The following is a 26,546-nucleotide window of genomic DNA, read 5'->3' as shown; positions in this document are numbered from 1 at the left end:
TGAGAAAAATGGGTGCCATGCGTGAGATCGTGAGACAGACCCTAAATGCTTGAGTCTCACGCAGAATGCATGAGACTTGGTAGCTCTGAAAACACGTCCACAAACTGTTTCAGGAAGGGACAGCTTCAAACACACACGCAACCTTACAAGAACTACAGCACGCTGAGTAATTATTTCATTTGATGAATATTTCCCATTGGTCAAAACCACAACACAGGTTTCGTCTATTTCTTGCAATAAATGATCTTCAGACAAGCTTTGGTCTACAGAGAAAACAAAAAGATGAAACATAATATGCTTTATAGCATTATGTTGAGTCTGCAGTGATCACAGTGCATTCTCAAGTGAACAACAAGGAGTTTTTGTCTTGCTTACACTCAGCATTCAATTTAAATATAGCAAATCCATTTAAATGTGCAAATCCACATCTTTGTTTGACAAAGCTTTTACTTACAGGCGTACATCATCTTCAACAAAATACACAAAAACAAAAAATAAGTGTGCTTAAGCTAAACAAATTGGAGTTTCTTCAGCCAAGGTGTTTAAAAAAACAAAAAACAAAAAACAAAACAAAATGTTCAGAGGACAAAAAAAAACAACAAATCATTGTCACAAGGACTGACAAATCATGTCAGTTTCACCAAGAAACCAGGGTACCCAAGAGAAGGGGATTATCCATCTAAAGTACCGGAACGGCACTATGATCTCTGTGCATAATTATTATCTCTTCCTCACTCAAGCATCATTTCACTTGAAGAGACAGCCAGATGACATGCAAATAGCCTAAGATCAGGAAATGGGTCCACATCAGATTAAACAAAACAAAAAATTCATCTCTTTTAGACCCTCTTGTCAGTCAATATCAGCAAACTCTCACAACTTCTGGATTATGAAAGGTTAGGATTAAAAAAAACAAAAACAAAACAGAAATACTGCAAAATTAATAAAACAAAACACCAGATATCAGTCTACAATATAAAATCACAAAAATCTGACAGGCATGCTAGCCAAGCATGGAAGGAGTACACACTTGGAAGCGTAAATCGTGCCCTAGTATCCAACTTTACAGCCTGACATATGGGGGCAAACTGCATTGACTTCTGCTCAAAAGCAACAAAAGAAGAAACAGAGAATCCAATGGAACCTACACCACCATAGATGAGTTTTCGCAGATTTTACAATTTACTTAGTGTCTGTCTGGCGAAAGAAGGATCTCCATATACACCCACTGTTGTTCCCTTAGTGCAATTCAGTCTGAAACGTGGCTGGCCACTGCACTCCCTTCAAATGTAGATGAGAAAAATTCTCCCTCCAACAACACATCTCGCTAGCGTGATATTGCAATTTGTGACAACCAAACACAATACAGTGCACTCCCATCGCAACAAAAATGGTTGTAAGGAAATTTTGTTACAATGATGTAAAAATATCAGGTCCTAAAAACAGTTTCTATGATATCACTATACTTTATTCATTCAACTATCACAGAATTTCAATATAACAAAAGAAAATTACTTGTATAATGATAGTCTCCTATAGAACCTTCAAGTGAAAACTGAAACGAGACGCACTCACACTAAAGATGACTTTAAAAAGTACATTTCTAATGTTAACAATAAGTGCTTGAACTATGCTATATAAATCTGATAGCAGTTTTGAATGTAAGGAGGATGTCTCAGGCAGGAACACAGCAAAAGTCCATGCGTGCACTGAACTGCATAATTACTGAATTCCTGATTATGAAAAATACCATTCCTTTATTGCATCCCTTGAAAATTAACCTGGGCTGGGAAGCAAGCATCATGTAAAATGCAAGAAATTTTTCAACAACTTTTCATAGTGTAACAATAAAATGCCATGGACAGTTTAAGACAAAACAAAACAATACAATACAAAAAAAAAATGTCTTTAAGTATCAAGTGCTCTGTAAAAGTGATTCTGCCCAGATTTCCATTTCTCTCAGCAAAATATGGCAAAAAACAAAACAAAAATGAGTCTTCCATATTTCATTCAGGACATTAGTGGAAAAGTGGAATTCATGATTCAAGCTTCATTAATTGCCTGCATACATTACATTTGGACACACTTGTATCATTCCCTTTATACAAAAAGTTAACAATCTGGTTTCTTCCCCCCCCCCCACCCCCCCACCCCCCCACCCCCCGCCCCTTTTGCCAGACATAAAGTGTCCTGAAAATGCATGGTCAGTCCATTGGATGCTGGTCTTTTAAACTGAGTCACTACCAACAAACTCAACTGTAACAAAAATGCCTCCTCTTGCTGTCAAATCTCCTTCTACCACACTATGATCAACTTCCTCGGGAAAAATTCTACTAATAAGAACATGATCTGCTGAGAAGACATTTTTCTCATTTATTCTGTGTAATGCTGTATGTATTACCAAAGAAAGATGTCCAAACACAAAGCCTAGCACATGAACTTCATGCATGACTATTGCCGTATGTGAACTTCATCCTGCACAAATACATATGCCACTGCCAAAGGTCCTCGATTGATCTTGAGAGACCAAAGAATAGCAAGGTTTAGGATAGTAAGTGAATCACGTAGCACACGCTACTCTTTGCACTACATCAGCAGTCATGCCTTGTGCTAGACCGTACAAAACTAATGAAGTAGACAGCCACAAGCGATACAAAAATAAGCTGTGAGCAGCAGAGGCTGCAATATCAAAACATGCTCTGAGGTGGGATCAACACGCCCCTCATCAACCAGCCTAAACCTCCTGCACAAAAGATATTCTGCTCTTGTACAGAATTGGGATGACACAAAAACAATTTCTTGATAGTATCTACAGGACAGCACTTTGCTCTGGAGCATATCGAGATATAGAATAACTTACAGTACAAAAACAATAGGAGGGGAAGATGGTTAGAGATGAAGGGGGTGGGAAGTCTGTTGCTAGGCAACCCCTCCCTTCCTGATGCCCTCCACAACCTCCCAGCTCCCATCGCTCAGTCCATCTTGAGATTGACGTAGATGTAGCGGATGAATCGCAGCGAGGCGAAGAAGGAGACCGTGCCAAGCATGAGGAAGAAGACATAGCAGAAGAGCAGGGTGTAGCCGAAGAACTCGATGGTCTGGAGACCGCCTGACATGCTGGACCGCTTGTTGTAGTAGAAGATGGCATACAGGAACACAAACACGCCCGTCGATCTGCAAGACATAAGTTACAGAGAACTTGCACAAACGAGATATACATTTAAAGTCTGCTTGGCGCATGTTCATGAACAGTCTTTGACTTGCTTCATTGATTGTCATTCATCAAAATTATGCATCTTTGCATGAATGAGCACAGGCAACTCCTGTTACAGCAAAGTCCTCAGGACCAGCAGTTTTCTCCTGTCATATTGAAATGTCATTACAGCCGAACAGTAAAGTATACTTAGGTATAAAGGAGATAATTTGGGGACCAGAATTTCTATTTCGTTGCATTGAGGACTTCATTTCAACTGTGTTCATTATAACAAGAGTGCAATGTACTGAAATTGTTTGACAGGTCATCATTCGAGAACGACAGCACATTGAGATCCATACTCAAGCATACAAATGGCTTTGGATGGGAATGATATATTGTTGTATATATCTTTTGTTGGCAGCAGCTCTAGATGTTGAAGAGAATCAGTCAGTGTACAAACTTCAACACCAAGGCAGCCTACCACACACCCCCAGGGTGGCCTTGGCAAAGGGACGGACATTAACCCTATTCCAACTGGGGGGGGTCAAATTGACCCCCCTCGACATTTCGCGCCACGATTTCGCAACGCGCTAAATATTTTGCCGCATCATTTCATGAGTTTTTTCATTGAAATCTCCCGCATATTTTGAGACCAAATTTGCGACGTCTGGGTACACCGTTCTGAAGTTACGTAATGTTTTGCATGTGCATGTCAACCCAAAAACAGCTCAATTTCATGATATCGTGTGCAAATCCAATGCAAATTGTGTTTTTTTGGTTAAATTGATATAAAATAGATTATTTCAACTTTTAACCATTGAAATAAATCAATTCTAATGTAGATAAGCTTGAAAAAGTGCCTGCAACAAATTTTGGCACAAAAACAATACAAAACAAAAGGTCGAAAAAACAATAAGATACATAAGAAATAAAACACAAAAGAAATTGATTTTGATTGTGCTATTTTTTTACAAGAAATTTGTTTGATGTGTCTTGAGGAACTCTGACACAAGAATTTAGCAATCCTTCAGTCTTTTTAATGGAGTTTTAGGTGAAAATATGATTGCATGCATAAATTTGCATAATTAATTTACTAAAAATAGAAAACCAATATTTTTCTATTGTATGACCATGTAATCTTGTAGTTGACATCTGGCTCTATCTTCAGGCAAAATTTTGCGGCGATCACATGAACGGTGGCCGAGATCTGAAGGGGGGGGTCAAATTGATCCCCCCTCAGTAAAAACTTGGTCTCAAATAGCCCAGTTAGAATTGGGTTAAAGGGGGAACTCACCCTGCGCTGAAAATGGAGCGCCACCACCAGCGGTAGTCCTCGTTGGAGAGCTGGAAGTAGGTGAGGGCCACGGAGATGCACGCCGTGACGCTGAGGAGGATGGCGTACACCACGAAGAGGATGCCGTAGAGGGTGTACTGCTCGCGCCCCCACAGGGTGGCAAAGATGTAGTACAGCTCCACTGAAATTGCACTGCATGGAGAGTAAGAATTTTGAGCGGCATTGAATGCCAGCACGTATAACTTGTACAATGGTGGCCAATAACTAGATAATTTCTAAGGGTAAAGGGCACATTCTGTCAGCCACATCCTCGCAATAATATTCTAGTCCTGTAAAATTTTTTGCCGCTTGACTGGTTAAGATGAAGTTTGCATTTCTTAATTCTGTGGAGTCAAAATATAAAATAGTATTACATATAACAAGCTACAAATTCATCAACTTTTATCTTTGTGCTATTTTCATGTCACACAAAGATCTCAACTTTTACAGTATATTTCACTTTTTTTTTTTGGTGGATATGTGCATGCATACATGTGATGTCAAAAGTCAATACATCAAAATTTTCTGGAATAGACACAAAGTTTGCACAAGTGCATGCCTCTTTTGTTGTGACTTTCACCAACATGTTCATTACATTTATAACTTCTATCCTAAAATACTTGATCTTAGGGGTAACATTCCCCCTAAGGCTTTGGTATTCCAATAGGAAACTTATATTCATAAAATCCCGGGTAACATGATTTTCATTACAGCATAGCTTAAATTGGAACTGCCTCTGCAAGAACGGCACGCATAAAGTTTGCCCCTCACCTGAATGGGAGAAATCCGCCAACGACACAGTGCACGACCCACGACCGGTACCAGGGCACCGAGGGGATCTCCCTTGCTATGTTTTTCGTCCTGCACGGCGCGTCGAATCCGTCAGCCATATTCTTGCCCATGATGCCCCCTATAACCGTCAGTGGAAACCCGACTGCGGAGTGGAGCGAGCATAACAGACACATGACATTCGTGACAGTGATGATGACAATCCAAAATGACAGCGAAACCAGGAGTGTCGATACTTACGACTGTAAAAATGGAAAATTTGTGCATGATTACTCTGTCAAGCCAGGCAAATATGTGACCGTGCACCACAAAACCAACAAATAGTTGCACCCCCTGATTTTACGAGGGGACTCAAAAAAGGTGAAATGTGTCAACCAAATCAATCTTGAGTTTTTCATCTTTCCTGAAAGAACTAATCTTGTTCTACATTCTTCTTAAGTTTGGGATCACAAAATGAATGGGAAAGTGTGTTTTCAGCAGTTTTTCTACAACTTTTTTTTTGTAGAGTATGTTATCAGGTGTGTCTTAGATGTCCCTTTTAATTTCTTGAAAATCCTTTCCACACTCTTCACTATCAACTCTAATATCTTTTGAAACGATAATGCTACTGCTTTGAAAGTTGGCATTAATCATGGACAGAATGTGTTAATAGAGCATGCTCAATTTCAGCCTAATCTGATAATCCCTTCATTGTTGTTACTACCCTGGCTTACATCCTGTTTTTTGTCCCATTGCACAGCTATATTGTAGCACTGCTTGGTGAAGATTAAAGGGCTTGACTAGACCCACTGTACTTCAGAGCCTCTTTTCTCGGTTCACACTTTTCAGAGTGTGTGCTTTCTTTCTAATACTTAGATAGGTTAGGAGAGTCCATTTGAATTGAGTTACACATTATTTTAAAGCTTAGAGTCTGTTCTTTCAGAATATGCCCTTAATTGAAAATCCATGTCTGGCGACTTTTTGTTGGTTTTGTGATGCATGGTCACATTTGTATAAGCTCACTTGGTCCTAAGTTTGTGGACATGAGTATATCTCCAATAAAAATTCTTTGGTTGTCTTATCCCAACTACTTCAGTAGAGTGTAAAAATGTCATTTTATTGCATGGCAAGTACCATCCTTTGTTTGATATGACAAAAAGTAATAATTATGTAAAGAAAAAACAAAAAGTAAACACTGCAGTTAAAAAAAAAATAAACATATTTACACAGGTAAAGAGATCCACACATTGCAATTTTGTTCCTCTGAATACACTTTTACACTTATTTCCCATGCAAAAATTGTCCAGTGCATGCATCTAACAGAGAGAGCAAATGAAAGTCCAATATGGCAGTCTCCCTTAGAGGCCAGTGAAGTATTTCAATTGAAGAAACCAGGAAGTTACCCATATGACAGAATTCTATGTGTCCTTCAACAACTTTACTTCTGTGTGGCTCTTTTATTTTTCTTTTTCTTTTTTTAAACCAGTGGAATTTACAAAACAAATCCTCATGTCAAACTCTCAAAGGCCAATTTTTTTCTGCAAAAATTTTCCAAACACATCATTTTCTCAAATTCACAGTAAAACACTTTAGCTATGCATCTTCATTTAATCAACTATTAAAATAAAGATCATTCAAAGTTAGAAGAATGCTTGCCAAAGGTCTGAGCTAATGCATGCAAACAGCAGAGATAAATAAATGGAAATTGACGACTGAAATCTCAGCACTGAAATATATCTAGTTCCAGAAAAGGGAAGTTGGTAATGTATTCAAGAGTAATGCACAATCTTGTCCAACCTTGTCCAACCTTGTCCTACCTAGTAAAAAAAAAAAAAACTACAAAAAGTCTCTGAAAAGATTGAACATGCTCAATTCTCTCATGACTTCCTAGACACCTCACTAGTGTCCAGGAGACGTCACAGGAATGTCTCAGTTTAATACCAGTAGAGACTGGAGTTGCCACTACAAAAAGATCACCACTTAGTCTGCAGGCCAATGAGATACCTACTTTACTTATTATTCAAATGTATTGACATTTTTCATCTGTGTTCCTCCTACCAACGTATTTCATCCACCTATAAACAGTCACCTTACTTGAATACTTAGAACTCAGTTTCATGAATTACTTTTCACTCATGTTGGACGAGCATCTGGCTAGCCAAGTCATTGGGAACAACCTTTATCATATAAGACATGCAAAAAAAAAAAACGTTGAGTAAGTTAGTAAACTGATTAATTGGATGTTGACTTACTGCAGAGCCATATCATGAGAAGGAGGAGAACGGTGGTGAATGGGAGGGCCATGGTAGAGTCCCAGTGCCAAGCGACTGTGTTTACAATACTCCAGATGATGAAGGACGGAACTAGGGATGAGCAGAGAGTGGAGGACCAGTATGTGAGAGTGTATCTTTGAATTATTTGAACCGATATCAAGCCGCATCTTGCCCCATTGATGACACATTCGTCGTGAAAACTTAATGTCATCTCTACGCTGATCAGCAGCAATGTCACCAGCGACAGCACTACCATCAACATCATCGCTGCCAACATCGCCATCAACATTGTCACCTTTAACATCATCGCCATCAACATCATCACCATCAACATCGACATCATTGCCATCAACATTATCACCATTAAAATCAACATCATTGACATCATCGCCATCAGCATCACCACAATTAACATCATCACCATTAAATCAATGCCATCAACATTAATGCTATTAATATTAAACATCAACATCACTATACTCACCATCAACATCGACACCATCAACATCTTCAACATTAACATCATTGCCATCAACATCACCATTAAGATCATCATCTTCATCAACATCACCACCATTTACATCATCATCACCATTAAATCATTGCCATTAACATTATAGCTATCAACATCAACATCAACATCACTATCTTCACAATTAACATCATCACCACCCACATCTTCACCATTAACATCATTGCTATCAACATCATTGCCATCAACATCACCATTAAGATCATCATCTTTATCAACATCACCACCATTAACATCATCATCACCATTAAATCATTGCCATTAACATCACTGCTATCAACATCAACATCAGCATCACTACCATCACCATCAACATCATCATCACCATCAACATCACCAACATCACCATGAACATCACCACCATCATCATCATCAACACTATCCACTTCATCACCATTAATACCATTGCAATCATCATCACCAGTAACATCACCATCAACATCAACACCATCGACCTCATCAAGAAATCATTATCCCAAGGGTCGAATGGCTTCATCATCACTGCCACAAACACGACCACTGTCAACATCACAATTAATACCACTGTCATTTGTCTTGCAGTCATCACTACATTGGCAATGCAAGGCAGATCTTACCAGTGCTGCTCTCACTGTTATAGTATTGGTTGAGATAAGGATTCAGCTTTTATACTGTTTGCAGGATACTTAGAAACCCTTATATGAAATGTTAAAAGCCATACTATTTGAATAGAAATTCAAAGTTTATATGAGGAAAATCAGTTTTGAAATGGCTCAGATATCCAAAAACAAAGCAAAACAGCGCAATTTTAGTAAAAGTTGGGTCCCACCTTTTATTTAGGATAAATTTGTTTGGATATGTCAGCCATTTCAAAACCAATTTTTATAAAATAAACTCTGAATTTCTCTTAAAAATGATACACTATTTCATATTTCATAAGAGATTTCTCACTATCTCACACAAAAAGTTGGACACCCGAAGTCCCATCTCGACCAAAACTACATGTATACCATCCCTTTAATTGTTGTCACCCCCACTGCCCAAATATTAAGAAAATCAATCATACTACAAAACACTATGGCCCGAATTCACAAAGGTGGTACAAATGAAACCATGGTTTAAACCATGGACAAAAACCATGGAGCGCCAAGTGACACACGGAATATTTCGTTACGAAATCAGTCTTTTCGTCGATGAAATGATTATTTTGTAACGAAATGACATTTTGTAACTAAATGAACATTTCGTCCACGAAATGATAATTTTGTTAACGAAACGGTCATTTTGTCGACGAAATGACCAATTTCGTAACGAAATATTCCGTGCGACACTTGGCGCTCCATGGTTTTTGTCCATGGTTTAAACCATGGTTTCGTTTGTACCACCTTCATGAATTCGGGCTATTGAATTTTGAAGGAATGGATCACATTTGGTACTCACCTGAAAACATACTAGATGTGAGAACGAGATTCCAGACCCAGTTCTCCCCTCCAATCTGTTTGTAGAAATTACTGGAGACATACCCTGATACACCTGTGAAGCAAATTTATGATTGGGGTCAAGAATTCATCAAATTTAAATCTAATCAATGTTGATTTGACATTTATTTAAATCATGTCAAACTAGAAATGTCGCTACAGCGACTGGTTATACCCCCGCCAAACAACATTTCATAAGCTTTGGTCAAAACAACATTTCATAAGCTTTGGTCAAAAAACTGAGGAAGTAGTTAAATCCGCAAGATCTTTCCTTGATCTTCTGCCATTAATATGCCATTACCATGGCAACGTACTTTCGGGTACTGTCGAAAAATGCGTCTTGCACATCTACAACCAAAGGCACACATCTGTACCAAGTTTCATGGAAATTGGGCAAAAACTGAGGAAGTAGTTTGCAACACAAAATTTTCCATCATTTTGGCTCATAATATGTGAGCTGTTACCATGGCAACATACTTTTTGTCACTGTCAAGAAATGTGTCATGCTGACCTATATCCTAAGACAAACATTCAATATGAATTCCATGAGAATTGGAAGAACACTGATGAAGCAGTTTTGCCATGAAGCATTTTGCCCTATATTTTACCAATAACATGCCGTTACCATGGCAATGCACTTTTTGCCACTGCGGAAATATGTGTCTTGCACATTAACATATTCAGATGAACATCTGTACCTAATTTCATAAAAATTGATCAAAAACTGTGGGAGGAGTTCGCGACGCAAGATTTGTACCCATTTTTGCCCATAATATGCCGTTACCATGGCAACGTACTTTTGGGTACTGTCAAAAAATACGTCTTGCACATCTACAACCCAAGGCACACATCTGTGCCAAGTTTTATGGGAATCGGTTGAAAACTGAGGAAGTAGTTCGCGACGCAAGATTTGCAACGGACCGACCGCCCGACCGACCGCCAGACCGCCCGACCGCCCGACCGCCCGACCGACCGTCCGCTGATTCCTATATACCCCCTTCAAACTTCGTTTGGCGGGGGTATAATAACGTGACTATAAAATCAAAGCAGAAAATATTGTGACAGCCAAAAGATTCCATTTCTTCAGAAATAATTTCATCGGTGCTTTCCTCTTAATTTCAGCATATCAGGAACATTTGAAGACTATAAAGCTCCAACTTGTTAAGAACCAGTTTTAATTCTCCTTTCAACTATCCAACCTGCACATCACTGTTCTCTAAATCTGAAGAAAGTCAACCCTGATGTAGAAATCATTCGTCTTAGGCACAAAATTAAGACACTGAGTCATCTCGTGCACATTTCTTTAATGTTCCGAACACACTTTATCGCAAATTCAGCACCAAGCATACACGGCAGGCCTACTAATTGAGAGATGTTTTAGGAATAAAAGATCTGCATTACCTGACGTCAGGGCATAGAGTAGAATGAACGCTGTGTTCATTGATCCATGCCGATGAACGTTGAACATCCCGCACAGTGCCATAAGAATAATAGCTGTTGCCAGCGTCAAGAACTGCATTCCCACACCTATCGTATCGGAAAGATATGAGGGATAAGAGAAAATAACGTTGCAGCAGGTCAAAGAAACTGATAAAAGCAACAATTCCTCTTTCAGGTCCTCTCTTATGGAATGTCTCTAAACAAAATATATTATACAAAATAACCCACCAGTTTTTCATTGGTTTAGAAAGAAATCAAAGCATCATCTCTTAGGATGATAACCTTGTGCCGTATACTGTATACACCGAATATTTCACAAGGATTTTATTTTCGCGAATTTCGCGAGTCAGCTGCCAGTCGCGTAATCAAAAACACGCGAAAATATTGACTCTGATCCAGATATGAATGTGACGTACGCGTGTACATTTCTCTGTTCAGTACAGGACTCCGCAATCGCAAATTTAACCACTCGCGAAATCGTTGGGAAGTCTTGATTCGCAAAAATTTAGACTCGGTATGAAAATACATGACATATACAGTACATGCTCTTAGTTTCAGAATACTTGCCTACCTTCTTGCATGTTCTGTCTTACAATGTTCATTGTCTTTTGTAATGTTTTTTCCTCACTTTCCATGTGATCCCTTCAAATCCTTTTGTTTGGAATCAACCTTTAGAAGGCTTTTAGATCTTTGTGATTCCACCACTCTCAGACATGCTTTTAGAAGGTACATGTTTACTGATTTTTACTTTATCAACTTGTTGGTCAGAGCTGTTCTGTACTTGTATATTGTAAAACATGATATATTCGCAGCATGAATTTTTCGCAAATTGGAGCCGACGGCCTTTTTTGCGGCATGAAATTTTCACGAACTGCCACTGGCATTCAATGCATATAGTGTAGACAAGAACTTTCACGTGCATTTTAATTTCGCGAATCTTGGCACTCGCAAAATTCGCGAAATTAAAATGCACGCGAACATTCCTCGTTTTACAGTATCTCTTTTCTATGAGACTGTAAAACTTCATGAAATGAAACGAAATGAAATAAGATTTCACTTGAACCAAGATTTCATTTGAATTTTCCTTTCCCTTTTCTGGCTCCAAACAGTTCTTTACATGGACATCAAAAGAGTGAAAGATATTTGACTTGTATGAAAACTGTACAAAATATGAACAAGAGACCCGCGGGTCTAGAGCTCACCTGAGTATCGCAAGTTCACCATTCACGCAGTCACTAATCTAAATTATTCACAGTTCTACCAAAATTTGACCAGGCATTCTCAAGTAGTAGATAAAATGTACAATAAGGGCCCAAATTGTTTAAGATTCCTTAATTTGGGGGGGGGGGGGTGATTGGGGCCCCCTGGGGCCCTCTGGGAGGGGCCCATTTGATAAATTGAGATCCTAACCCCCTAGGGATACTACCTGTCAAGTTTGATGAAAATCCATCATGAGGTTTTCAGGAAGAAGATTAAAATGTACAATTCAGGCCCCCATTTGGACCTTCCCACCCCTCCCCCCTGCCCCCAAGAGGGGCATCCCTGGATCTGCTATGAACAAACTTGAAACTACAGTCATTAATGTACTCACTCATAGTATTATCATAGCCCTATCACTTCTGATTCTAGAGAAGTTTTTAAAGATTCCTTCATTTTGGGAGGTTTGGGCCCCTTGGGGCCCTCCAGGTAGGATACGGTGCCCATTTGAACAGATTGAGATCCTATGCCCCTAGGGATACTACCTGCCAAGTCTGGTGAAAATCGGTCATTGGTTTCTCAAGAAGAAGATGAAAATGTACAATTTAGGCCCCATTAGGACCCGTCCCCACCCCCCTCCCCTGGGTCCCAAGGGGGGCACTCCTGATTCCGCCAAGAACAAACTTGAAACTACAGTTATCAATGTACTAAGTCATAGCATTAACTTAGCTCTATCACTTCTGGTTCTAGAGGAGAAGATTTTTTAAAGATTCCTTAATCTTGGGGGATTTGGGGCCCCCCTGGGGGCCCCCTGGGTGGGTCATGATGCCCATTTTAACAAATTGAGATCCTAACCCTCTAGGGATGCTACCTGCCAAGTTTGGTGAAAATGAGTTATGGGGTTCTCAAGAAGAAGATGAAAATGCACAATTTAGGCCCCATTAGGACCCCACCCCATCCCCTCCCCTGGGTCCCAAGGGGGGGTACCCCTGATTCTGCCATGAACAAACTTGAAACTAAAGTTATCAATGTACTAACTCATATTATTAACTTAGCTCTATCACTGCTGGTTCTAGAGAAGAAGATTAAGATTCCTTAATTTTTTTTGGGGGGCCCCCTGGGTGGGGCATGGTGCCCATTTTAACAAATTGAGTTCCTAACCCCCTAGGGATGCTACCTGCCAAGTTTGGTGAAAATCGGTCTTGGGGTTTTCAAGAAGAAGATGAAAATGTAAAAAGTTTACACACGACGGACAACAGACGACGGACGACGGACGCCAGACGCCGGATGAAGGACGATCGCAATAGCTCACTTGAGCCTTTGGCTCAGGTGAGCTAATAACATAAATGCTACACACAAGTGTGCGTCATCAAACAGTAGAAAAGGGTGGTTTTAATCATATGCATGTACACACTGACCTAGTATTGCACACAGTAAGCTCTTGTGCGGCGGAAATCTGAAGACGTCAGTGTGAACGATCTTCCATCCGTTCTCTTCCTGGTCCAACTCGTCCGCCTCGTCATCGTCCAGGTTGTAGCGGGCGAAGTCGTTCTTCAGAACGCGCATCTGTGCGGGAGTGGGATGAGTCACTTTTGGAGTTAGCTTTTGTCAAGTGTGGATCTAGAGTGATTATTATCCCTCCCCAAATGTTTAGCTTAAAATTTGCTTTCTGACTATCTAATACTGTATACGACATACTGGATAATTTTGCAAGATTTAATTTTTGCAAATTTCGCATGCATGCAGAATGTTTATTTTGTGTGTGCTTTTTTCTTTTTCACTTTGTTATTTGTATATCTATAAATTCCACTTATCACACTTTGTAATATTCACATCTATATGTATTTATATTTCATGTGGAAGGAAAAATGTACTTGCAAGTTCTGTTGGAGATGGAAAAATAAATGAAATGAAATGAAAAAAATGAAATGCTGTTTCTGTTAATCACTGTACATTACGATCGCAAATATAACTACTCATGAAATCATGGGGAAGTCCCGATTCGTGGAAATTTAGACCTGCTAAATATATGGCGTATACAGTACGTGATCCAGTGATTGGTTTTGGGCCCATTCTTAAGTTTGATATGAAAAAAATTCTTGTCATCCTAAATGGTCCCTTTTTTCTTCCGTAGCTCCACCAACACACGTCCGAACTCAACCACGGACAAGGTACACAGAATGTTACGCAATGAATACTCGTAAGCAGCAACCACGGGATGGACTGCTCTAAGTCCCCTCCTAAGGACTGGACAACCAAGATACAGTGCACTGCCTAGGGGCACAACTGCTGCAGTGAGGGGACATGAACCAGAGACCTCCTGAGTGAAAGTCCGCGGTCAAATCCACAACAGCTCTCAAAATCGTGATGTGGTCAAATTTTGAGCATTTCGAATGCAAACTAATCTTGATCTTTTTGGTTTCATTTCAAGAATCATTTAGATAATCAATCATTTAGATAATCATTTCATTTACTTCCACCGTCATTATTGGATTACACAGTTTGCATTAAAAAAACAACAACAATCAAACAAGTACATGGTATCAAATATGATAGTGGCTGAATCACAAAATGGGTGGTTTGTTCTTTTTCTTTCAGATCTCATCGAAAGACAGTGTAGTTTTAGATGTTTGTGCTACTACACAAGAGTTCGGGAAGGGGGCTAAGGAAGAATTGGGTACTGTAAGAGTGGAAATTTTCATGGTGCTGAAATTTTCGCGCATTTCATGCAACCAGAAACTAGCGCGAAAATAAAAGCATGCAAATATTTCAGCTTGCCATGATGTTCCAATAGTTGATGTCTTGATTCTGCAGAACTAAGAACCATGAAACTCTTCTTACCTGACCAAGTTTCAAAACTTAGTCTCACAAAAATATCCACTTTTACAGTATCCCTCTAAAAGAGAAAATCCTTGACGGAGATTAAAGGTCCAGTTTACCTTTGGGAGCAGTCATTTGAAAAATGTTCAAGATATCGCCTTTCATGCATATGTGTAGGTCTGTTGTACCGCAAAGCACCCTCCGATATAAAAGTTTTGCAACAAAGCCTAAGATATAAGGAGATATCAGTATTTTTCTCAATAAACCGTAACGGTATACGGTTTAGCCTGGAAACATTTTTATTATAACTATTGTTCACATTTTGTATATTCAGCAATATTTAGCATCGATTTTACTGATTCAAATTTTCACAGTGGTTGTTTCTATCCCTAACTCACATTTTAGAACTATCTTTAAGCACTAATGCTGGGTTTTTGTTTCACCTGCAAATGGTAAATTATGCCTTTAATCAGACTTTAAATCTTGTACTATTGGGACATCACACACTGTCATTCAATTCCAACTACAGAGGGCGTTACATGAAACTTACCTGGTACCTAAACTTTTCAAAAATAACTTTTGATGGATTGCACCCTTTTTGCCACAAAGTTTATCGTGAGTGTATCGCTATCTCTCTACAATCACTGATGCCACACATGCTGATAAATTTCACCTCTAACATGTCCAACAAGGGAAGGAAAACTTTTTCACTCTTTTTTTTTAACTGCTTCACTCGTGTATGTAACTACCACGTACTTCTATGACACTGTGTAGGCGAAAAATGAGAGAGCCTAAGAAGGTCTAAGCATTGTTGCCTAGTGGATAGAGTCATTCCAACACTCACCAAGATTATGACGACAAATCCAAGCAGGAGAAACACAAGCACCATGGAGTTGATGATGGAAAGCCAGTGGACCTACAGAGGATGTTATGGAAACAAAATATTCATGTGATATACAGTGTATAGATACATGGTATTAAATATCAAGTATAGGGAAAACATAATGGATGATATATATTTCTGTTGCATAAATGCATATACATATAAATACTGTCCCTTCTTCTGTTTTATTTCAGACTCAAAGAAGTTCCGGAACCCCAAAATGATGATTTAGGTTGAGAGTTCTCTGATGATAAAATGGTCCGGAGACAGGTAAAGTATGGCAAAGACGGGATATCAGGCAAGAAGGTGTGGTGGTTACTTTTTCCACTCAATAACCTTCAGACCTCAAGCCACAACTGTCTGATTCACAGATAACGGGGCTCAAAGATTCTGAGCAACAAGAAATACATGTATGAAAGCAGCAAACAAACTGTTGAGTATACATTTCGTTAACCAACTATTTATTTATGTCTGTTATAGAGAGAATCTGCAGCTTTGTACACAGTGTTGGCTCTCAATAGAGAAAGGGATAGACGATGAAAATTACAGACCTCCAGTGTTCTCGGGAAAAAGTTGGCGTTCTTCACGAGCCGGCGCCCCCTCTCGCTGTACTTCATCGTAGTCTCGTGCCACGTGACGCTGTAGGTGAACTGGACCTGGAGAGGGGGCGTGACGTCGTCCAGGCTGACCGGCTGCTTGTCTCGCGTCGTCACATTCACAAAAATGATCTGGAGAGGGAAAAAGACGAAGAAAGAAAATAGTTGGGTCATTTAATACAAAGCTGGGACTAGATGGTGGTGCATACAATGGCACGAGGAGAATAAGATGAGGAACTAGGAGGAGGGAAAAAAGGAGAAGAAGGAGGAAGAGATTAAAAAGGGAGAAAAGAAGAGGGAGAACAAGACAAAGAAGAGGAGGAATAAGTCAACAAAGAAAAAAAGAAGACAGAAGAGTAAAAACAGACAAAGAAGAAGAAAAGTGAGAAGACACAGGAGAAGATGAACAAGAAGAAAAAGAATAGACAGTGGAGACAAAGAAGAAAGATAAAGAATAAGAAGATGACAAAAATTATGACACAGAAAAAAAGGAAATAAAAAAGGAAGAGAGAAAGAAGCTAAAAAGAAGAATAAACGAAGATGGAGAAGACAGAAAAAATGAAAAACAAAGAAAAAGAAGACAAGAGAGAAGAGAGAATAAAAAAAAGGAAATTATGGAGGAGAGAAGAAAGGATAAAGGAGACAAAAGAAGAGAAGATAAAAAAGATAAGACTAGAGAAGCACTCCGAGAGCGCAGACCTTCGCCAAGCAGTTTCTTTCCACTAATGATCTTGCTCTTCCATATTCACCCACTGAAAAATCGCCCGATTTCCCAATATAGAAGCCTTTCTTACGTCATAAACCCTCAGATGCGCAGCGCGCCTCTCCCCAGCAGAAACTAGAGCATGCACTTTAGTGCGCGCATAAAAACCCCAAATACGCGCAGCCTGAACTCCCAAGTTCATTGACCCTACCTGCCAAAATATCAAAAATCCTTCATAAATTCCCCGAGATATTCTCGGATCACTACCAAAAGTTAATCATTTGTTACTTGTGTCATTCTCAACCTTTCCTGCAAGTTTCATCTCAATCCGTTAACTACTTTTTGATTTATTTTGCACAAGGACAAACGAACGAACGAACTAACTAACTAACAAACAAACCAACGGTTATGGAAACATAACCTCCCCCCTTGGCGGAGGTAATAAACAAGATCAGACAAAAAGAAGACCAACTACCAGACAAGAAGATGACAAAGGAAAAAGAGCAGATTAGAATTTTAAAAAAAGATGACAGAGAAAGACAAGAGGAGAAGAGAAAAAAAGAAAAAAAAAAAAGATGAAGAAGAAGACGAAGATGACGTCAGATATAACCTCATTAGGGCTATCAGTGCTCTCCCTGATGGCCAATTCTACCTGTACTGCAGGTACTTGTTTCTATTTCTTGGTGATGGGGACCTTGTGGGTAAAAAAATAATGATTTAAAAATTAAAAAAAAAACTTTTTCTGGGGGGGTGGTGGGCTAAAATTCTAAGGTGTCCCTACGTGTCCACACTGATCGTAGTATGCAAACTACGAAGCATGGCTGGCTAGCAAACAATCCTTGTATGACAATGTCAGAGGCGGCAGTCTTGCTTTGCCAGACGTTCTAGAGCTTCCTCCATATCCACCACTTTACATTGGCTCCAGGTGAGTGTTTCCATAAGGGTTGGTGAATCACGATAATCAGAGAAAGGCCACATGTAACATTTACGTCAAGCAAATCCCTTCAATCTTACTGCCACTGGAAGGAACATTCAGTGTTTAGAGGAAATAAAAAAACAACACTCAAGTCTTTCATATTCATTACTTTGAAAGGCCCATGGCACGCTATTTCGATGTCTTCGTGGGACTTTCAGAAAAGAGTTTGTGTGTGGTGATGCCTTGCACGATGTGGCGACTGCCTTGACAGAAACTTTCTCTCTCTTCTTCCCCCTTCTTATCTTGTTTGACATGCTGTTTTGATGTCATTGTCCAACTTTCAGAAAAGGGTTGGTACATGTGTCTTGCAAGCAATGGCAACTACCTTTGAAAGAAACCTCCCACTCGCCTTTCCTTTCCCCTTATTTCGTCTTATGTGTATTGTAAATTGGGCATTCACATATTTTGATTGTGATTGTCATTACATGAAGGCAGTGGCACGGCTCAGCTGGTAGCACATTCGCCTTGCAACAACCCGCTCAGCAGGTGTGGTGGTCAAGCAAGAGGCCCTGGCTGAGCAATGTGGTGTGTTATCAAGTCATCCCCTCTTGTGAGGGGAAAAAATTGCCCCCCACCCCCACCCCAAATTTGCTCTCAGCCAATCAGATGCAAGGATTTCAGTAGCTTATAACAACTATCAAACTTGTTATTGATAACAAGTTTTATCAAATGGGGCCCAGGTATAGGTCAAGAGTGGATTTAGTTTTGGCACCCATTTCTTCTTCTTCTCACTTCTCTCTTGTCCATTCACCTGAACTGGTACGGGAGAAAGTTAGCCTTTTCATTCATTTCACAGCACCTTGCTAAGGCATAAAAAAAAACATTGCAATTACCAGTTTTCGGGTAAGCAATTTCCATTTCATTACAGACAGTTCTAATGAACATAAGTCGGGGCAAGGGAGAGATGAGACTGTTACCTGATCTCCATTGTACTCTATGTGGAAGTGGTGGTGCACCCACAGGTAGATTTTATGAGTGTGTGGTATGAAACCACTCTCCTGGAAGTGGCCAACAAATCCTCTGAGTGGTATTTGATCTGCAGGCAGAAGAGGCATGAATGAAAGGGGGAAAAAGAGGAACATTTAAAATACTGTAAAGCACAGAGATACCGATTCTTATAAAGCAGATGCACTTACCACTAAACTACACAATTTGAATCAGCATCTGTGGTCAGTAGAAGAAGCCACTGTAAAACGTTACCACCTTGTGCAGCTAAACCCATGTGGACTGAAATAATGACATCTCTGCATTAAGATACATGTGTATCTTAGTAATCAATGTGAAATGACTTTGGTTGAGCGTTTAGCCCTACTGGCACCTTCGGCCTAAATAACTGACTGTGTAACTAGACTAAAGCAGTTTAATGAAGAGGATCAAATCAATAGTGGGTCCACTGCAGTGATAGGGGGTATCAGTGGGTCTGTTTGCATGAGATAATTTCTCTACTGACCTACACATTGGTATACAGGGAGAGTATTAGAAAGCATGCCTTGGGTGCCATTAAGCTTTTGCATTGATCCTGTGGAAATAGAGAAAATACTCGCAAAGCTGCATGTAAACTGGATGCTCTTTCTATTGCTTCTCCCTTAGCCATTAAGACGACATATGCTGTTGTTTTTCTTTTCTTTTCATGACCTACATTTTAAGAACTTACATTTCGTGAACACATGAAAACAGTAAGAGCTCTCAGACACTTGCAGTACATATGATTTCCCTCTGTGATTACAAAATAGTTTTTTTTTCGTTTTTTTTCTCTGAAATACACAAATAATGGGATCAAAGGCAACCCCCGTCCTCATTAACTCACCAACAACAAACTCAAAGTAGTAGAGATCTTCGATGGCTTCACGTAGTTGCGTGAGATCGGCCTCGGACAGCTTCATGACGCACAGCTCGCTGTTGACGGCATTCTCTGCAAAACAAGCGACAGCAATTCGACCACGTTTGGAGAGTTGTCCGATCAAAGATTACTGGCATGTTTCTCAGCTCAAAAGTCTAGGGCTTCGTGTTTCAGTACACAGAATAGAATACCAAGATCGGGCATTCCCAATACCTTATACTAGCAGACAGGGTAAATTCGTAATTTTCATGGCCAATTTCTTTACCCCTCTGCAGTTTTATAGCAGTCACTATATTCTCCCCTCCCCCTTTCCCTCAGGCAAACATTCTTTCTGGCTTTGGACTTCTAGTCACTTCACCACTATTCTGATTTTATTTCAAATCTGAGCACATGAGACAAATTTTCATCACACAAAACTTTAAAAAAAATGAATAAAGAGGAAATAAAGTACAAAATAAACAAATGTCTAAAAAGCTTCATATTAAACACAGAAAGGACTACATGAATAATTATAAATAATATTAAGGACTCATCAGTCCTACAACGTACTGCACGTTAAGCTGCACCAGTATTCACAACCTTCACTACAATATGAGTTGAATATTATGAAAGTTTTAAATAAAGAGAAAATAGCACAAGGAAGGAAGTAGCACCTCATGTAACTGATGATGGCATTTCATAATAAAGACAATGTTGATAATAACAACACCAAGATGTACATTCACAATAAATCACATACTAATGTTTCTAGGTACTGTGGAGCATTATGTTTCCAAGCAGATCCACTACTGTATTTAAACCTTCTGTTAGAATTGTCAACCACAACCATAAAAAGCATCATTGCACACACCTTTGAATTTGATTTTGTAAGTAGACACCGCCATCCGGTCTCCATCCAGAATTTCACCCAGTGTCAGGCTCTTTGTCTCTACCTGGAGCAGAAACGAATCAAATACAGCATTACACAACACCCAAAAAGAACGTAGCCATCTGATTGGTTGATTGCAATCATGTGACATGCAATTCATAGTTCAATTGCACGCTGTCGCTGTCAGCAGTGCAATTTTGTTTGAGAAAAAAATGGATATCGCATAGCTGACATTGACAATTTCCATTGACTCCTATGTTACACTCACGATTGACTAAAGTTTTTGTTCCATTTCACGGCTCTGATGTCGCAATAAATAAACTTTTGCTGCGCGCACTCAACAGTTATAAGTGCACTGACAAGTGGCATTTTGTCACTCATTTCACTGTAAACAACTTCAACTGATTGGTTTTGCATACGTACATACAGTTACAGCTCGTTATTCCGAAGGTTCGTTATTCCGAAGGCTCTTCAGTCCGAAGATTCGCTATTCCGAAGGTTTGTTATTTCGAATTTCATTTTCGGATTAACAAATCTTCGGAATAACGAACCTTCGGAATAACGCCACAAATGTTCAGATTAACGAACCCTTTTTCATTTTCGGATTAAAGAACCTCTAGGTATAGGGAATTTGTGTGATTCGGATTAACGAACCTTCGGAATAACAAAACTTCGGAACAGCGAACCTTCGGAATAACGAACAGCACCCCGTACGTACGACTAGAGAAGCTGTGACTGAAGCTGTGTTGTATAAAACAAATAGTGTATGGTCTTTACTTGTGCAATGGCACAAAAATTTGCACTCTGTGAAAAAGATGAAGCACACCATTTAACGTGGCTTCACCTCGTTGAAGAGAGTACAAAACATGTTCCTCTATCTTTTACCTCGTGTGAAATTTTTACCATTGCACTTGTGACCATTCACTATTTGTCTGAAATTAAACAGCAACATACAAAATGCATGCACGAGAGAAACTTACATGTACACCACCATCTTAAAGGGGAAAAAATGGGAAGAGAAATATCAAGGTAGAGAGACACAGAAAGAGAATGAGAGACAAGCAGGGATGGGAGGGAGGGGGTTCTTGGAAAATGTGTAGATGATTTCAGGCTCTGGACAATGTGCAAGATCACGAGGGACAAAGCCTGGTACATAGCAAAGGCAGATTACAATGTACATAACAGATGAAGAAGGAGGAAGAGGAGGACCATGTTACACTTAAATCGTAATAGAACGAAGAGGGCAGTAACAAAAAGATAGATGAGAAATGCAGAAGAGAAATTATGCATTGTGATGATGGTGAAGAGGATGGTGATGATGATGACGATGATGGTGATGATGAGGATGGTGATGATAATGATGATGGAGATGATGATGATGGTGATGATGATGGTGATGATGGTGATGATGATGATGGTGGTGATTACAGTGATGAAAATGATGATCTTTCACATCTGTACACTCTTTCATGAAAGTTGTCAGCCCCGACAAGTTATCAGTCTTTGACAATTACCACAGTAATAGTCAGTAATGACAATTACCATATTAAAGGACAAGTTCACCTTCATAAACATAAAGATTGAGAGAATGCAACAATATTAGTAGAACACATCAGTGCAAGTTTGAGGAAAATTGGACAATCGATGCAAAAGTTATGAATTTTTAACATTTTTGTGTTGGAACCGCTGGATGAGGAGACTACTACAGCTTGTGAGTCATATGCGTACAACAGTATAAAGAAAATGTAAAGAAAATTCAACATATTTTCACTTTTTTCGCATAATAAAAGAGCACTTGACTTGCCTCTTTCTAAAGGCAGGGGGAATAATATTACCCATAACATTTGTCGGTAACAAGTCGGACGAATGTGTACTTTTTTCAAAAGATGAAATTTTGTGAAATTCTCTTTATATTTTCCTTATATTGTTGTACGCATGTGACATCTAAGTTATTCACACACTGCAGTAGTCTTCTCATCCAGCGGTTACTGCACATAAACTTCAAAAATGCATAACTTTTGAACGGATTGTCCGATTTTCCTCAAACTTTCAATGATGTGTTCTACTAATATTGCTACATTCTCTCAATCCTTATGTTTATGAAGGTGAACTTGTCCTTTGACAGTCAGTGACCAGAGTTTCTCAGCCAATCAAAACCAAGAATTTTACTGAAATTGTAAGGGCTAATAACTTTAATGGAACGGTGCCCTGATGCTTACCTTTTCCGGTCGGCATACCGGCAGCTGATAGTAGTGATACGTTTCGTGGGGGTTGAAGTAAGGCCCAACCTTATTGACATAGAGTGGAACCTGTACAGACAGACAGGCAGAGATGGACAAGAAAAAAGGAAGTAGAACATTATGACATCTGCTCTGTGACATACAAAGCTCTGGTGAAAAGTTATTCTGCATTCAAATGTTGACTAAACTCCAGTCACTCACTGTACAGTGTATATCTATGATAATATCAATGCTGGCTTAAGGACAACTGACACTTGCCCGACTTTGCGACATTTTTCCCATAATGCATGACAAATATCAGTAATATTATTAAACAGTAATGAAAGAATCATAATCACAGAGTAGAACTTCAAAAGCCACTTCTTTTTCTCAGATTCATCCCTTCTCCACTATTTTGAAATGTCAAATGACATGACACCTTCACACTTGCGCTGTGCACTATTTATCATCTTTTGATATATTATTCCAATTTTGTCATGGATAACTCTGGCTTGTATAATACAATACAAGTTATACATAATAAAGAGGGCACTAGATATTTCCACAGATACAGACCCTGAGGGTGATACAGTATTTTCTGTCATTATTATCATTATCATTACTATTCATTCAGTATTTCAGACATGTGCACAAACACAAAACAAATTTGATTCAGCATGACAAAGAAAAAATTATAACACAGTTGCAAAGCAGAAATGGAAAAACAGGCCTACCACCTAGCCATCTACACGTTGTATATAACGACATGAAAACGGGGCTGTCAAAGGCAAGAAAAGGTACACATGTAGGCCTAAATGTATACCACAACCCGGAGCTGTATGATTTGGTTCAAATTTATGTGATTTATGTGATCTGGAGGGTCCAGATACCAAAGACCAAACTACTGTAAAAGTGGAAATTTTCGCGGTGTTAAAATTTCCGCGCAATTTTGCGCAACCAGAAACTAGCGCGAAAATAAAAGAATGCGAATATTTTTGCTTGCCATATGTTCTCGTGCATGATGTCTTGATTCCGCGGAATTAACAACATGCGAAACTCTTCTTACCCGGCCAAGTGCAAAAAATTAGTCACGCAAAAATATCCACTTTTACAGTACTCATTAGTGCCGAGTTCTGACTTAAGGTGCTCTGCCCTTTCTTTGAATGAACCGAGTATGGTAAGTTTTACCCATTACTACAATATTGATACCAAGGTAAAACCTACTTCATTTGCTTAACAAAGTTACATGTAGACTCTTCAAGGGTAGTGCCAAGAATACGATAGAATGTTATGATACAGACTGCTTGGGACTCTTTTCCTGGTAACACACATTATGCTCTTGATTCACATAATTTTGATTTTAGAGGATTAGAACACAAGAGGGCCTAACCACATTAGATCTAACGTTAGTGAGTAGAATCTAGTGTGACAATCTAAAATTAAATTTCATGTAATGTCTAGGGTCTAGTTCTAGATACCCCTAGATCTGATCTTTTCTGACAAAGGAAATGAATTTTAGAATATTTAACACAGTCACAGCAGGAATCCTTACCATGCCAGGTCTCTTTTGATATCAAGATTTTGTGTAAAGATACAAATATGGAATGAGATGGTGGTTGCCTAGCAACAGAACAAAATCTTAATGTTTTGTTAAGAAAGTCATACTTTTTAAAAAACAGCACGACACGGTTGAAATTAGAATTATGAAGGCCATCATCCGAGTTATTTCATAATTTTGGTATCAAAAGAAAGCTCTTCAGTTGCTCTTCAAATAAAACAATTTAGAAAAAAAATACCCTTCTACTTTTGAAGATATGGTTAGATATTCCTAGGGGTGCCGCAAACTGGACTCGTTCACCACAGGAAAATGCCTGAGTCACCTCCAAAAATCCTTCTAAAATCCAAAATTTTGCCGTTAAAAACGCGGAATCGCCGCAACTTTTCCAAAGCGCGCGTGATGTAAAGAATCGGGGTCGCCGAAAAAGCGCTAAAAATTGAAAAATTACGCCGTTCTGTTGCGAGATGTTTCGTTTATCACAAGTTCAGTGTGATGGTATCCTCAAAAACACAAAGAAAAACAAAATCTCCGTACATGCCGATGCAGTGAATAAATGTACAGGGGCTGAATGCAAGTGCAGAGTCCCCAAATTCGGACACGAACGGGCGCCGCAACATCCCCGATGCAACCTTGCGCCAACAAGGTATGGCGCGCGCGGATTTTTCAGCGGCCTTGTATGCGTACTGACATTGCGCACATGTCCGAATTTTGGAGACGCTGTCCAAATTTTGGGAAATTGACATGGTCATAATATTTGGGGATTTTGTGAAATTTTATGATCTGTTTAACAAAATCAATATTGGGAAAAATTAGGTTGATATATTTAACATACATTGTTATGGATATAATTTTGTGGAGTATTATTTGAGTTGAACAAATATTGCAAAAAAGCTTAGGCCCTAAGTGTCCGAAAATTGGAGGTTTTACTCTATTGTCTCTAGCTAGGCATCTCATACCAAGTGCGAAATAACGCTTGCTTATTTTAGTGCGTAAACCTTTGTTACAAGCGCGCATAGATTTCTACTCTTGTTACATTAAGTGTGCGATAAGATGTTTATGTGACCACTGCACTGTGACTGTTACATGAGGCAGTGTTCAGTAGTTGGGTCTAACGGTTAGAAAATCCACACACACTAAACAGTTCACAGTTCTTGACCAATGAAATAGCGCAATGCCAATGGCCAATGCATGCAATGACAATGTCCAATTAAATACGGCAATGTGACTCAGCTCACTGTGAGATTGCAGGATTCTGATCTTGCTACCCATATTCTAATAAATAGGGTCTAACCTTAACCTAGAATCTATAGGTATAGATCTGACTAGAGTTCATACAGACAGACGCCATCTTAGCGATAGCGTAGTGTTCCGTTTCATTCTGCAGACAGTTTCTCCACCCACTTGATTGTCATGACGTGATACTTTTGACGTGGTCCCTTTGACCAATGCAGCAGTTTCTATGTGTAGAGAACAGGGTTACCGCGGGCACCCGCATCCGCACCGGTCAGCGCACAGCTAGCTAACGTCAGAGCCAGCGCCAGCAGCGGGGATCGATCAGGGGGCCCGTTCCTTCTCTAACTATCCCGAGTTTCTACAACTATCTATATCGTATATCTTATCTTAATATTGAATAATTGTACGAGAAAATACCATTGCCCAAATAAACAGTGGGCACGCTCACTGTCTATCATACCTCGTCTCCATCTTTGAAGTGATTTCCCCCACAAGAAACGAGTTGAAATAGTGAGACTGCGGCGATAATTCTAGCCAACACGACAGTCGCCATCTTTAGTTTATAGTAACCTCGTTCGCAAACGTTAAAAAGATTATTGACGACATCTCTTTATATTCGACGTTTTTTTCAGATTTTACATGCATATATCATCA

General features: G+C 39.3%; 1 protein-coding gene across 1 annotated transcript; it reads right to left on the bottom strand.

Moving 5' to 3' along the window:
• Window positions 1-2,772: 2,772 nt before the first annotated feature.
• Window positions 2,773-26,445, bottom strand: LOC139741347 (transmembrane 9 superfamily member 1-like). Its single transcript, XM_071651928.1, has 14 exons — window positions 26,353-26,445; window positions 23,102-23,191; window positions 20,865-20,946; window positions 19,982-20,086; window positions 19,092-19,210; window positions 16,451-16,627; window positions 15,861-15,932; window positions 13,615-13,762; window positions 10,961-11,086; window positions 9,522-9,614; window positions 7,550-7,660; window positions 5,301-5,463; window positions 4,491-4,682; window positions 2,773-3,174 (listed from the first exon to the last, which is right to left on the bottom strand). Exons 1-14 carry the CDS (start codon window positions 26,443-26,445, stop codon window positions 2,973-2,975), a joined length of 1,773 nt encoding a protein of 590 aa, XP_071508029.1. The 3' UTR covers window positions 2,773-2,972.
• Window positions 26,446-26,546: the final 101 nt, after the last annotated feature.

Source organism: Diadema antillarum, unplaced genomic scaffold (genome assembly GCF_040938485.1).
Source record: "Diadema antillarum isolate AM-2024a unplaced genomic scaffold, OU_Dant_1.0 seq00000923_RagTag, whole genome shotgun sequence".
NCBI classification, from domain to species: domain Eukaryota; kingdom Metazoa; phylum Echinodermata; class Echinoidea; order Diadematoida; family Diadematidae; genus Diadema; species Diadema antillarum.
The sequence above is the reverse complement of the archived record's forward strand: the minus strand, read 5'-3'. Positions and strand labels throughout refer to the sequence as shown.